Source organism: Octopus bimaculoides, chromosome Z, assembly GCF_046866305.1.
Source record: "Octopus bimaculoides isolate indiv1 chromosome Z, ASM4686630v1, whole genome shotgun sequence".
Taxonomy (NCBI): domain Eukaryota; kingdom Metazoa; phylum Mollusca; class Cephalopoda; order Octopoda; family Octopodidae; genus Octopus; species Octopus bimaculoides.
In genome coordinates, this window is record NC_142944.1 from 19311536 (window position 1) to 19324800 (window position 13265).

At 32.0% G+C, this 13265-nt stretch overlaps 1 protein-coding gene across 16 annotated transcripts in view; it reads left to right on the plus strand.

Annotated features, from left to right (window-relative positions):
- LOC106883594 (E3 ubiquitin-protein ligase HECTD1) overlaps nucleotides 1-13265 on the plus strand; it is a 104766-nt gene that overhangs the window by 59669 nt on the left and 31832 nt on the right. For all 16 annotated transcript variants that reach the window (XM_089365522.1, XM_089365532.1, XM_089365527.1 and 13 more), the window contains exons 6-17: nucleotides 1233-1480; nucleotides 7043-7119; nucleotides 7693-7791; nucleotides 7965-8088; nucleotides 9111-9300; nucleotides 9405-9546; nucleotides 10446-10601; nucleotides 10828-11056; nucleotides 11160-11335; nucleotides 11721-11888; nucleotides 12320-12457; nucleotides 12805-12951. In XM_089365522.1, coding sequence (XP_089221648.1) covers nucleotides 1233-1480; nucleotides 7043-7119; nucleotides 7693-7791; nucleotides 7965-8088; nucleotides 9111-9300; nucleotides 9405-9546; nucleotides 10446-10601; nucleotides 10828-11056; nucleotides 11160-11335; nucleotides 11721-11888; nucleotides 12320-12457; nucleotides 12805-12951 — 1894 coding nt within the window. The remainder of the gene's footprint in view (nucleotides 1-1232; nucleotides 1481-7042; nucleotides 7120-7692; nucleotides 7792-7964; nucleotides 8089-9110; nucleotides 9301-9404; nucleotides 9547-10445; nucleotides 10602-10827; nucleotides 11057-11159; nucleotides 11336-11720; nucleotides 11889-12319; nucleotides 12458-12804; nucleotides 12952-13265) is intronic.

Genomic DNA, 13265 nt, shown 5'->3' on the forward strand with positions numbered 1-13265 from the left:
ACACAAAACTAAGTTAACGAGCAATAACAATTTAAGGGTTGAACTTGATTTTATGATTGAAATTCATTTTGTTATAATCATTATAGAATATTTGAGTGAAATTATATCAAATTGACCATTTTGAAACAAGATTTGTATAACAGCATAGGCAACATGTGTGACTGTTAAGTTCACTGACCAACCTTGTACTTTCAGGTTCAATCCACTCTGTGGGACTTTCAGCAAGTGTCTTCTACTATAACTCCAAGTTAACCTAAACCTTATTAAGTGAACTTGGAAACTTAAGCTTGCCATCTCTCTCATCTGTATAGATAAATAGATGTGCGTGTTTGTCTCCTTGTGTTGAGTTTGAATGCTGATTATAAACAATTGTCATACAAGTAATGTTGTGAAATCCTGCCCTGCCATTGTGTTGTTCTTGTTTTGAAGGACAAGAGGAAATATTGCCTCACTCAGAAGCAGGTGAGGGTTAGCAATAGAAATAGAATACTGTTCCATATTTTTGAGATAAGGAATTCTGTATGCACAATGTTCTATTGACTGTTTTGGCATGATTTCTACAACCTGATGCTCTTCCTATCACCAGCCACTTTACGGACTGTACTCAGTGCTTTTTACATAGCATCAGCAGTGTCACCAAATAACTTGCAGGACAAAACTCAACTGGGAGAGGGGAAGTATTAAAGTGGTTAAAAAATATGATAGAAGGATAGAGATGTCTTGCTGTATAGATTACATAGTTACCCCAGTTGAGAGAGATATAGAGAGGTGGTAGTTGTGAAGATGTGTTGGGACCTGCACCCACTTATTGCACTTGGTATAACACTAGTGTAACAATAATTTGGTACCCTCCCAGCAGTATATCGGATAGATACTATCCCTTAGTGGGTTGAATCCTCAACCCCTAACTCTCTTGGATTATATATATATATATATATATTATTTCTTCCTTCAATGCATTGATAAGTGCCGTTGGATTTCAGAGTTTCTGATTATTAACTCCTTCGGCACCTCTGCATTGCTTTAAAAAAAAAAAAAACCTAACGTAAGAATTACCTTAGAACTTATCAAACAACTGAGGTAATATCTGTCATTGCCTGAAGTTATTATACATTGAAATGTTTGAATATTAGCATGTGATTGTAATTTGTACTTTTTTTCTCCTGTGGTTTTTGAGTATCATTACTTCTGTATTTTCTACGGTGTTAAATATATACAATCCTTATTTTCAGATGTTGCTTGGATACAATGCGTCTGGTTGATCTCCTCTTAGTATTGTTATTTGAAGGACGGAAAGCACTTCCTAAAGCTGCAGCTGCTGCTTCATCATCTGGCATTGGTAGCATATCAAGCAGTCGCCTACTCCCTGGATTAAGACGTGTTGATAGCTCAGGGACTGGAGAACCACGATCACACAGACAACTCATAGATTGTATCAGAAGTAAAGATACAGATGCTCTTATTGAGGCTGTTGATAATGGTATACTTTTTATATACTTATAACATATATATATATATATTTCTCCACTTCTACTAGGCAACTCAACAAACTAAAATATTTTGACATTTTGTTACTGTATTGCTTAATTTTAATTAGAATGTATGTGTGAATGTGTGTGTGTCGATTGTTTTAATAGTGCCAAAATTAAGTGTTTAACAATATTAAAACTAATATAAGTGAATTCATGTGAGCATTATTATACTGAACTAGATGCTTTCAATATATTCCAGTAGTGCTCCGTATTAAATATCTCTAATATTGATAAAATAAAATATCGGCAAGATAACTTTAATTCCATTAATTATACTCACTCCTGACAAAAAAAGTTTGTACCTAGAAAGAAAAGCAATCTTCAGAAAAAGTTTACTTTTAAGCTGGACATTTCACCAGTTTGGGAAAGTCTACTTACTGTTCCTTTTCTTTCAAACTAGCTGATTATGAACAAAGAAAAAAAAGGCAGAAAACAAAATTAGTTTAAGACTTGATATGCTTGTATTTGGATGTTGGGATTGATATTTTGTAAAGAAAGTTTGGTATAGATGATTTAATTTGATTTTTGTATTTATGACCACGGGATTTGGGCTGATGATTGTCCCTAATTTGAAATTTTCATGAAGTTATGTTTATATTGCTGGAAAAGACTAATTTTGCTGTTTGGAATATGTAAATTCAACACTGCAAACTCTCAGAACATTTACTGCTTTTACTATTATTCCTAAAAGAACTGAACCATGAGAGGGGTTATTTGTCTTTGCTATAGATTCATACTTTTATGTCTTATAGTTCTCTGCCTCTTCTTGCATTATGTAATGCTTTCTTCATTGAAACTTTAACATTTACATCTCAAAGGACAAAACTTTTGAATGTAATTAAGAATTTAAAGATATTTATTAAAATTTTGTTACAATGTAAAGTGATATGTGTATGTATATATGTGTGTGTGTATATTTCTGTGTGTGTGTATATATATGTGTGTGTGTGTGTGTGTGTGTATATATACATATACATACACACACACACATACACAATTTGCATTCATAGAGTTTGCTGTAAAATAGTCAAGGCATGGCTTGAAGTCATTCTGATATTTATCTGATAAATTTAGAACATTTCCATCATGCAGATGGTAAATAAAATAGCTTTGTCATATAATACGACACCACCTCGTAAGTGTGAGCCAATGGAAAAGGCACTATTTGGTCACTTGATCTGCCTAGCATTGGAATTGGCTATGCTGTTAAAACATAGGGTAGGACAAGATTCCTTGTGGTATGTGTTCCAGTAGTGTGTGATCCATGTTCAAATCCTATTGACATCAATTTTTCTGTTCATCGTTTTTAGTTTATAAAGTACATACCTAAGGCAGTAGATTGAAGGCATTGTTTTGAGTTTCAGCAGAGATGCTTTGCATCTCAAGTTCTTATTGTCCACTTTAAGATTACAACTTGATCTGATCCTCAAGTGCCTTTCACAGAGTTCAGTCCTGCAATCATGCAGGCTAACACTTTAGTTGAGGGATAAGTTCTTCACAGACTTGTATGAACTAACTCTAGAATGTCAAATGTTTGGTTTTATTCTCCTAATTGAAGCGAGTGTTGGGCAAAACCCTCTTAGTTAAAGTGTGAAAGTGGACAACCCTCCCCCTTTTTTTTTCTTTTTTCCCTTACAGTCATTGGACTGCAGCCATCCTGGAGCACTGCGTTGAAGTTTTAGTTGAACGTATTTGACCAGGGAATTTTTTCGCCTTTTACTTGTTGCAGTTATTAGACTGCAGCCTTGCTGGGGCACCACCTTGAAGAATTTTTTTTTTTTTTTGAAAAATATTTTTTGTAGCAAATATTCAAAACCAAAAGATTGCAATAACAAAAAAGCATTGCTGAGTGGGTTTTAAGTGGACGAACTTAAAACATCAGGAATATTAGTGTGGATACGGAAAGGGTGTGTTTGAAATTTAAAAAAATATTTTTCAGATTCATAATCTCTGGAATCCTCACAGAAGTTTTGCAAAAAAGTGAAGAAAAAAAAGTAAAATTAGGTGGGTTAAATTCAAGGCAGGGCCCCAGCATGACTGCAGTCTAATAACTGCAACAAGTAAATTCTGGGGTCAATGCGTTCAACCAAAACATCTTCAAGGCAGTGCTTCAGCTTGGCCACAGTCTAATGACTGAAACGTAAAAACTAAAAAGAATAAATAAATAAAAAAGTAACTGAAAAATATAACCAAGGGGTTTTTGTCTGCTTTCGTAGTTTAACTAAAGGGAGTTTTGTCCAGATCCCAATTGAAGCATACAAGATGGTTCAGGTATTATTCCTAAATACCCTATTCATAGTATAGAGCCAAAATAATTAGATAAATTAATCAATATACAACTTGAACAATAAAGGCTAGAATATGAGATATTAGCTAGTGTCTGTGCAGAAACCTGTGAGAAAGACCCATCCAGATGGGATGTATGTGCATGCAAATGCATACACACTTTCTTATTAAGAGTACTTAGAACAAAGAATTGCCCAGGTGATATACATAGCCAAGTTCTTCAGAACCAATACACAAGGGAAAGCTTTTTTTTTTTTTTAAATATTGTTCATATCACCACAAGCTAATGCTGAAAATGTGTATGGATTTTTAAAAACTGAAAAAAAGCCTACATGTACTCAGTATGTATAGAGAAAGTGAAGGGAAAACGAGTCACATCTTTTAGTATATGGATTCTTTTCCAGCAGTTAAGATAAAATTTTCCTTTATGTTGCACTAATTTAACAAATCTGAACCAATATTAATAATGACTTTGGAACCGCAACTTTGAACATAAGCTAGTTATATATATTTTACAGAATGTATAAGTTACATTAGTCTTGGACACAAATGTAATCTCACTCTGTAAACCACAGGTCTTGGGTCACCTTTTAAACCTTTTTATTTCTATTTTGAGTGGTTTCCCTTTACCGATTGTCTAAATAGAAGAGGCCTTTACAACTTCAATTTATTTGTATTAATAGGTCACTGCAACCTATTTATGTTCAATGCTCATTATTAATCATTTTAACAAAAACTATTTACACAATTTTTCTACATTAAAAATTTGTAGTTCGCTCTTTCAATTTTGCCTTTTTTAATCAACAAAAATAATCAAGAGCTTTCTTGGTTTGGATGATTGAATGAATCATGAATTGGGTTCCATTTCTTGTTGTTGCCACTTGTTTTGGTAATCATCACATGTTTTAAGTGCCTTCTTTACTATGCCTGCATGGGTCAGGTGATATTTGTTGAGGCAGATTTTATATGGCTAGATGCCCTTGCTTTATATAGCCAGCATTTTTCCTTTTTCCAATTAAGGGAGTGTTTCACTAAGACCAGACATGTTTTCATGGCAGATTGGAAACAAAGGACACTGCTTGAATGATGGTAATACTCACTTTACAACTATTGTGTGATATCAAGATAAGGAGTACCAAACATCTATGATGTTTTTCTTTCAGTTTCCATATGCTAAATCTACTCACAAAGTTTTAGTGAGTTTTCAGGTTTATAGTGAATCATTTTCCCAGGATGTATCCCATGTACTTATGAAGCAAACTTCTTGATCTCAACTATACCTGTACCTCCATGCATCTGGTAGTGGCAGTTATTATATGCAAATAAATCCATGTACATTTTGCATGTTGTCAAATAATATATGTATTTTTATGCACTTCACCTATTTTATTTCAAACCGCAAAATCAGATTTAATTCTAAATTTTTAAAATTTAGGTCATGGCGCTCCAAATTACATTTATTTGTAATACATGATAACAAGACTTTCAATAATGAATTTTACAATTAATATAGACAATATATGTTTTTGTAACATTTTTCAATACCTTGAGCTGAAACATTGAATATTTTTCAGTCCCATTCCCCACTTAAATTTTGACTTAGTGTAAGTTGTGCTTTTAGGAATTAAAATTAAGGCAGTGAGTTTATATATACACACACACACACACACACACACACACACACACACCTTTTACTGGTTTCAGCTCAGGGCTGAGGTCATGCTGGTGCACCACCTATATGTATATATAAATTGAGACAATTTAGCTGAAGTGAAATAAATGCCCAAACATTGGAACATCTCCACTCCGTCTTTTCCTCCTCCCCTTCACTATATGTTAATTTGCTCTTTGGCATTTCCGTCCATGTAATTTTGCATTATCATTTGACTGGCTGTGCTGGGGCACTGCCTTGAAGAATTTTTAATTGAATGAATCCCCCTCCTTTTTTTTTTTTTTTTTTTTATATTAAGCCTGGTACTTATTTTATCAGTTTACTTCTGCCAAACTGCCAGGTTAGTGTCTCAAGCGGTAGGGACTAACACAGACATACACACACACTTCTTTCAGTTTCTGTCTACCAAATCCACTCATAAGGCTTTGGTCAACCTAAGGCTTGCCTAGGACCATTTAGTTAGGAAGGAAACTTGTTACCATGCTCTCACACCTCTTATAAGTAAGGACAAAATAATAGGGAAATACCATTTGTTTCTGGAATCATTGGCTAAGGATTCTATGCTTCAATTCTGGTTTCTATCTGATTTCATGAAATGTTCTTATTGTTTTACAAGACTTGCTATCTAGGATTTCTCATTTCTGTAGCTCTTTTCCAGTCAGCTTAACACGATGTTTGATTGTCGGTTGTTTTGTACTTTATTTAACTTTTTTAAGAAAAAGATTTATATTAAATGCATTTTTCTTTTTTTTTTTTAGTAATATTTAAAAAAGATTTTTCTTCCATTATTCTATTGTCCGACATATATTGTACCACATCGTTCTAATGCATTCTATATTTGAGTCTTGTTCTTTCTCATGCACCAGCATATTGTACTTAAGTTGTTAAAATTTTTTTCATACCTTCACTTTAAAAGTGGGCCCTCAGTTGGCTCTCATTTGATTTGATTTCATTGTTTTTATATCCACTCTTCTGTGAAGGTAATGAGTTGGATTGGACAGAACAATGCAGTGTTGCAGCTTATATAACATTTCTTTTAGCATTGAGAGATACAGTGCATTATTATATAATTTAATCCATCTAGAGGCTTTTTAAAATGAATGAATATAACTCTGAAAATTAAAAATATATATATATATATATATATATATATATATACCCACACAGCAGTTGTTAAAGAAATATTCTGTAAAATAACCAGAATGTACATAAAATAAAAGAAGCAATTGATTGTTAAAATGTTCTTAGATGCTAATAGAAAAGACTTTCAATTTTCTAATGAAAATTGGCCTGGATTAAGAATTTCAAATAGCTCTAATAGGGAATTAAAATGTATGCAGGAATAGCGATTTTCACTTCAAAATTCAATCTTGGGTAAGATTTTCTAGTATATCCTCAGGCTGAACCAAATCTTGTGGGTGGATTTTACAGGCAGAAACTGAAAGAATTTCATTGTGTATTTATGTTCTTGATAATTGCATGTTAATTTCATTGGTTAACAGTGTTGTATGTATAAATTGATTTATATTTATATGTATTTTATCTATTCTAGGCTTTGATGTGAATTTCATGGATGATGTAGGTCAAACATTGTTGAATTGGGCTTCTGCTTTTGGCAGTCAAGATATGGTACATTTATTTATTTATTTATTTTTTTTATGTCATATTTCCTTTTGAATTACGTTTACTATGTGTTAGTTAATAATAATAATAATTTAATATTGAAAACCTGCAGTGTAACTAAACTAATATTTTTTGTAGTGTTTGGTGTTAATATTCTTTCTTGTTCCTGTGTGTTTGTGTGTGTGTGTGTGTGTATATATATATATATATATATATATATATATATATATGTACACATACACTGTGTATGTTAATGTCTTTCTCAAAACTTTCTTAATCTTTATTTCATGATTGCAATGACTTAGATCTAATTTTAAAAGTTGCCAACTGTTATATCATTATCTTTAATCCCTCTGTCACCATTTGACTAAGAACATGAAGTCCTTAGGAGATTAAACAAGAAGCCTGTTATTCTTGGTTTTGTAATTTTAGTGGTTAGTTTTCAACTAAGTTCCTTCTGAGGTTTTCTAACAGTTGTAATTGGCATTCTAATATATCAGCTCTTTAATAACAGGTTAGAATATTGTATATGAAGTTACCAAGAGTTCCCCAATAAAACGAATTTTTCTTGTTTGCTAGGTTGAATTTCTTTGTGAACGTGGTGCTGATGTAAACAGAGGCCTTCGATCATCCTCATTGCACTATGCAGCATGTTTTGGTAGACCTCAAATAGTAAAGGTTATTATCTGTTTGCTTATTTTATTGTTTATTAGTTTACTTGAAATTATTTAGGTTATGTGATGTTTAATGTTTTTGTTCAACTTACATAAAATCTTCAATAAATCTAATTTAAAACATTTAAGTTTCAAATGCATGATTACAGAAATGGTTGTTTCCGATTTATTATTTAGACTTTACTAAGATATGGTGCTAATCCAGATCTTAGAGATGAAGATGGAAAAACTCCATTAGACAAAGCAAGAGAAAGAAATGACGAAGGCCATCGAGAAGTCATCCAAATATTACAATCACCAGGTAAATTCAATTTGTAATGTATTTTGACTTAGCTGAGAAAAGGGGCTCTTGTGTTGAATGGGGAGGGACATGAAGTTTATTAGTGTGGTGAAATGAAAGATTATTAAAAAAAAAGTGTTTAACTTGTTCTTTATTTTAAACTTACAGCTTTGAAGTAATTCAGCTAAATGTATTTTTGGGGTTAACTGCCTCCTCCCACCCACTCCATTGAGACCTCTTGGACTGGAATCATTGAATGTTTGCCACAGGTTGGTTTGGGTAACATTTAATTTAAATTGTCACCAATTAAAATTGAAAACATGAGTATACATATGTATTGCCTGTGTGGTAGTAAGCGTGAGAAAGATGCAGTCTTAGAAAAGTGTAGGGAAAATGTTGTGCATACATTTTCTGGTTGATGATAAACCAGCCAGAAGGTTGTACGTGTTTGCTATGAACCTTGTGCATGTTCAAAGGAGCACACATCCTTATGAACAAAATAAACTTATCTGGGGTAGGTCTTTGCTGCAGTTGGTCTGACATTTGTGAATCTGATTTATTCTCAGATTAATTTGAGCTGTCAAAGTCTTAGTTCATTGGGTTGAAATGTTCAATAGCCACAAGGCTATTGAACATTTCATTGAATTTTTTTTTTTTTTTTTCAATTTCACGTCTTTTTTTTTTCTAGAAACTCTTCAGTTTCTATATATATAAAAAAAAAAAGCTTTCTAATAAAAGCAGTTCTAAATAAAAGATTTTTTTTTTGTTTCCCTTTATATATTTTTTAGTGGTTTTTAGTAATCTTTTCTTGTTGCTGTGTAATGCATATATTTCAAATAAGTTTTACTTTTGTTACTGATATGATTTTTTTTTTAATGAGATGAAAATTTATGCAACAGATTGGAACATTTGATCTTGGGCCAAAATTCTGCAACTTTAACTGTAGTAGCTGTGACACTTATGTTTATTGTGACTTTTTAAAATCTCTCTTCTTCCATTTCCTAAAATTGACTGCCTAACTTTTGCTTATCTTTCCTTTCTAGGTGAATGGATGGTGCCAGTTCAAAGAGAAAATTCACAAATAGAAACAGACAGAGAAAAAGATTTGGTTGAAGAAGACAAAACAGAATGTACAGAACCAAAAGGTGATCCAGAAGTTGCCCCATTATATATTAAAGGGCTCCTGCCTGTCTTTGCACAAGTATTTCATGGATCCATGTTGATATCAGTCAGGTAATTAGTGACTTTTTTTTTTCTTATATGAAGGAATACAATAAATTTCTAAATTTAACTTATTTTCAAAATATTCTCATGTGTTTTTTTTTCACCCTCTGAAGGAAAGCCAGCTTGTCACTCATCAGAAAAATGGTCCATTATATTAGTGGGCCACTTTTAGCTGAAATGAGTTGCTCAGAATTTAGCAGCCCAAATTTTGGATCATCTCTTACAGAAGTCATTGCTACAGTTCTTGACAATGAAGTAAGTTCATGTTAACTTTAACTCTTTAATTACTACATTCAACTAGAATACACCTATGTGTTTCATTACTATTCCAAATTAACTATAAATTTTAATGCTTCATGAAACTATTATAACTTTCAATGAATATATTAGTGTTTAGACTATGAAAGGTCTTGTGTAAATCTGCAATGGATTTTTTGTCTCAGTTATTCTAATTTGATGTAAAATTATATCTATGACAAAAAAAAAAAGCCCAAATTTTGTTCAGTTAAATAGGAGCCCATATCCTCCTTTTCCTTTGTTTGCATTCTGTGACAAATGGCCTCTTTCATCTGGGAAATTTCAATTGGAAGAAGCTTGAGTAAATAATCACTGTGTAAGTTTTCTAAAATATGTGATAGAGAAATATTTTAAGTTTTCACTGCAATCTCTTTTTGGAATTAATTCATTCTCTGCATAAGTTTTTTTCACTATCAGGTATTGAAGCATCTGGTTCTATGCCCATTGCATTAATGCCTGTTGCATTTCCTGATCTGTAGTAGTTGCTTATTTCAAATTTATAAAATTACTATTGCTAAACCTGAGGTATATAAAAGTTTTAAAAAGGTTATAACATTTGAAAACAGTAAAAATAAAATAAAATATTTAAAAAATAAGGAAAAATGGTAGTGGAAAATAATAACCAGATTTTCTAGGGTCATCAAATTCACACCTTAACAATATCAGTATACAGTGTTTACCTGTTGCAATTATATCTCTTATGTAGTAGCACAATTTTCCTGAATATTCTAATTTAGGTGTGAATAGGTAAATTTGGGCAATTTCTGCTTCTTCAGTAATATCCAAGATTGTTTGAGTAACAAGAACTAAAATAGTAAACATTTTTATGGAATGGATCGTTTTATTTACTCTTGTAGGAAGATGATAACGGCCATCTAATAGCATTGCAAGTGGTGCAAGACTTGATGAAGAAAGGGCAAGAAATTTATCTGGAACACTTTGCTCGCCTTGGCTTATTTAGTCGTGTACTAACCTTGGTTGGACCATTTGAAGAAGAGAAAGACAAGGAGAAGGTTTGTATTTGAAAATAATTTTTGCACAAGGCTCAAATAGTAAAATGTTATTCTGGATGCCTTACTGTACCTAGTACTAAGTTCAAATTTCAAAGAGATGAGCTTGACCTTTTCATTTATTACTGGTTGGTAAAATAAATATTATGAATATACTTGGTTGATTCTAGAGAAAATTAATTTCATCTCACAAAAATAGAAGACATTAATTTTTAATATTTTGTTTCAGGAGGAGGAGGAACCAGTTATTGAAGATGCTAAAGAAATTCTACCAGGCAAGCCTTATCACTGGAAAGATTGGAGTATAGTTCGAGGACGTGATTGTCTGTATCTTTGGAGTGATGCTGCTGCCTTAGAATTATCTAATGGAAGTAATGGGTGGTTTCGTTTCATATTGGATAGTAAACTTGCTACTATGTATTCCAGTGGAAGTCCAGAAGGAGGTTCTGATAGTTCTGGTAGGGCTTTGTTTTACTTTTTTCTTTTCCTGTTGCTATTTCATCAGTTTGGTTTTTATATCAATTAGCAAATATATTTCACTAATCTTTTTAACTTCTACAGAAAACCGAGGCGAATTTGTTGAAAAGTTGCAAAAAGCTCGTAGTCAAATTCGTTCAGGGACAATGAGCCAACCAATTGTATCAAAGCCTGACGCTGCCAGCTTGATTGTTGGTAATTGGGTGTTGATGTGCAAGAAAACTGGAGAAATGCAAATTCATAACTCCGATGGCCAACAGGTAAATGTTTGCTGAAAATCTATTAATTCAAAGTTTAAATTACTTTTTATCTACTTCCCATCTTCAGATTTTTACATAAGTGGAATGATAGTTGATAATGCCAGATTAAATAGTTGCCTTTTAGCATCTAGTCAATTCTGTGTTCAAATATCACCATACCAGTAAAGACTGGGGTTGATAAAATCAACTACAATACTTTTAAATTTCTATTGTGTTGTACTAGAGAATAAAAGGTGAACTTATGATTTTAAGTTAAAGTGGTTTAAATTTCAGCTTAAAAGCATTTCACCATTTGTATAGGACCCATCAAATTTTGTGCCTTATTTTTTTTTTCTTTTTCCTGTTTTAATGAAAGTTTTTCTTTTTTCCTTCTTCTTTCAAACAGCAATCCACATTGTTAGGAGAAGATCTGCCAGGATTTATTTTCGTTTCCAATAGAGGAACCAGACATTCTTTTACTGCTGAAACCACATTAGGTCCAGAATTTGCAGTTGGATGGGGTGGCAAGAAAAGTAAAAAGTCCAGGACAAAAATTGATGCTTTAAGAATGAAAGTAATTATACTTTAAGTATCTAATTTGGATTGTTTAAAATTTTTCTTTTACACAATTATTTTGATATTTTCTCAAATAACTTTGGAAGGAGTTAGTTGATAACAATTTTGGATATTGCTATTGGGGAAACTGAATTCAATGAAGCTGGGTTAAATTTAATACTTGTCTAAACACACAAATTGAAATAACTCAAAATTGAATTTGCAAACTTTAATCTTTAATTTAAAAATTTTTTCACTTGTAATTTAGTCTTGCTTCTCCAATAACCTATACTTCAAAAAATTCTTGCTTTGTATTTTATTTTTTCCACCATACCATGATGTTTTATACATGGTACATAAACTGCATAATTTTGAATTGACATGATTTAATTAAACCTTGTTTACTATTACACATTTTGTACTACATAAAATGGTGTTTTCTATTTTTAGGTAAGGACCTTAGCCAGGGAGCTATATGAGCAATACTTTAGAGTAGCTGAAGCTTCTCCTCGTAGCATTGTGGCTCGAATTAAAAACATTGTGCATCGACTTGAAGCTTCATATGCTAAACAGATCAGTCAAATAAAAGTAAGTAGCTTCCTTCACTTGTAAAACTGATAGACTATGACAATTTTTAACACATCTAAAATCTGTTATATGATAAACATTAACCCTTTAACATTTAAACTGGCCATATCTGGTCCAGATATTTTACCTGTTTAGTGTTCAAACCAGTCAGATCCAACCTCTTACACCTACAGTGTCATTCTAAAAATAATCACATTATTGAAATCTCGAAACTGAGATAATATTGATCCAAAACATTGTGATTAAATAAGCATTATATTTTGACAGAATAATTTGAAAGTATATCACTTAATGCATAAATTTATTACAAACATTACTTACGCATTTTCTCTGCTTTTCTATTTTAGTCCCCTACAGGTGAAGTGGAATGGGAGGAAGACATGCATGCTGCTCTGGAAGAATTAACAGCATTATTAAAAGATGAGCACACAGTTTCTTCTTTCGAACTTTCAAGCAGTGGATTAGTCCAAACCTTGCTGAACATCTTAAATAATGTAATTGTTTCTTCTTTAGTATTTTTAGATATATGAAGTTGCTTATTTTAAATACTAGAATTACTGCTTTTATGTTTTTGTTTTTGTTTTGTTTTGTTTTGTTTTCTTACATCCTGGTAACTAAATTTTCTAAAATAGCTACCATCAAATACTTATTCCATATGACATACAGTTGAGAAGTTAAATGCTATGTCTTAACTAAATTTAACACCTGGTTTGAAAAGTTGAATGATTTAGTCACTACAGTCAACTGGTTTTGTCTTAAACACAAGACTTCCAATATACTGATTTATAAGGATGAGATTGTGAAATTC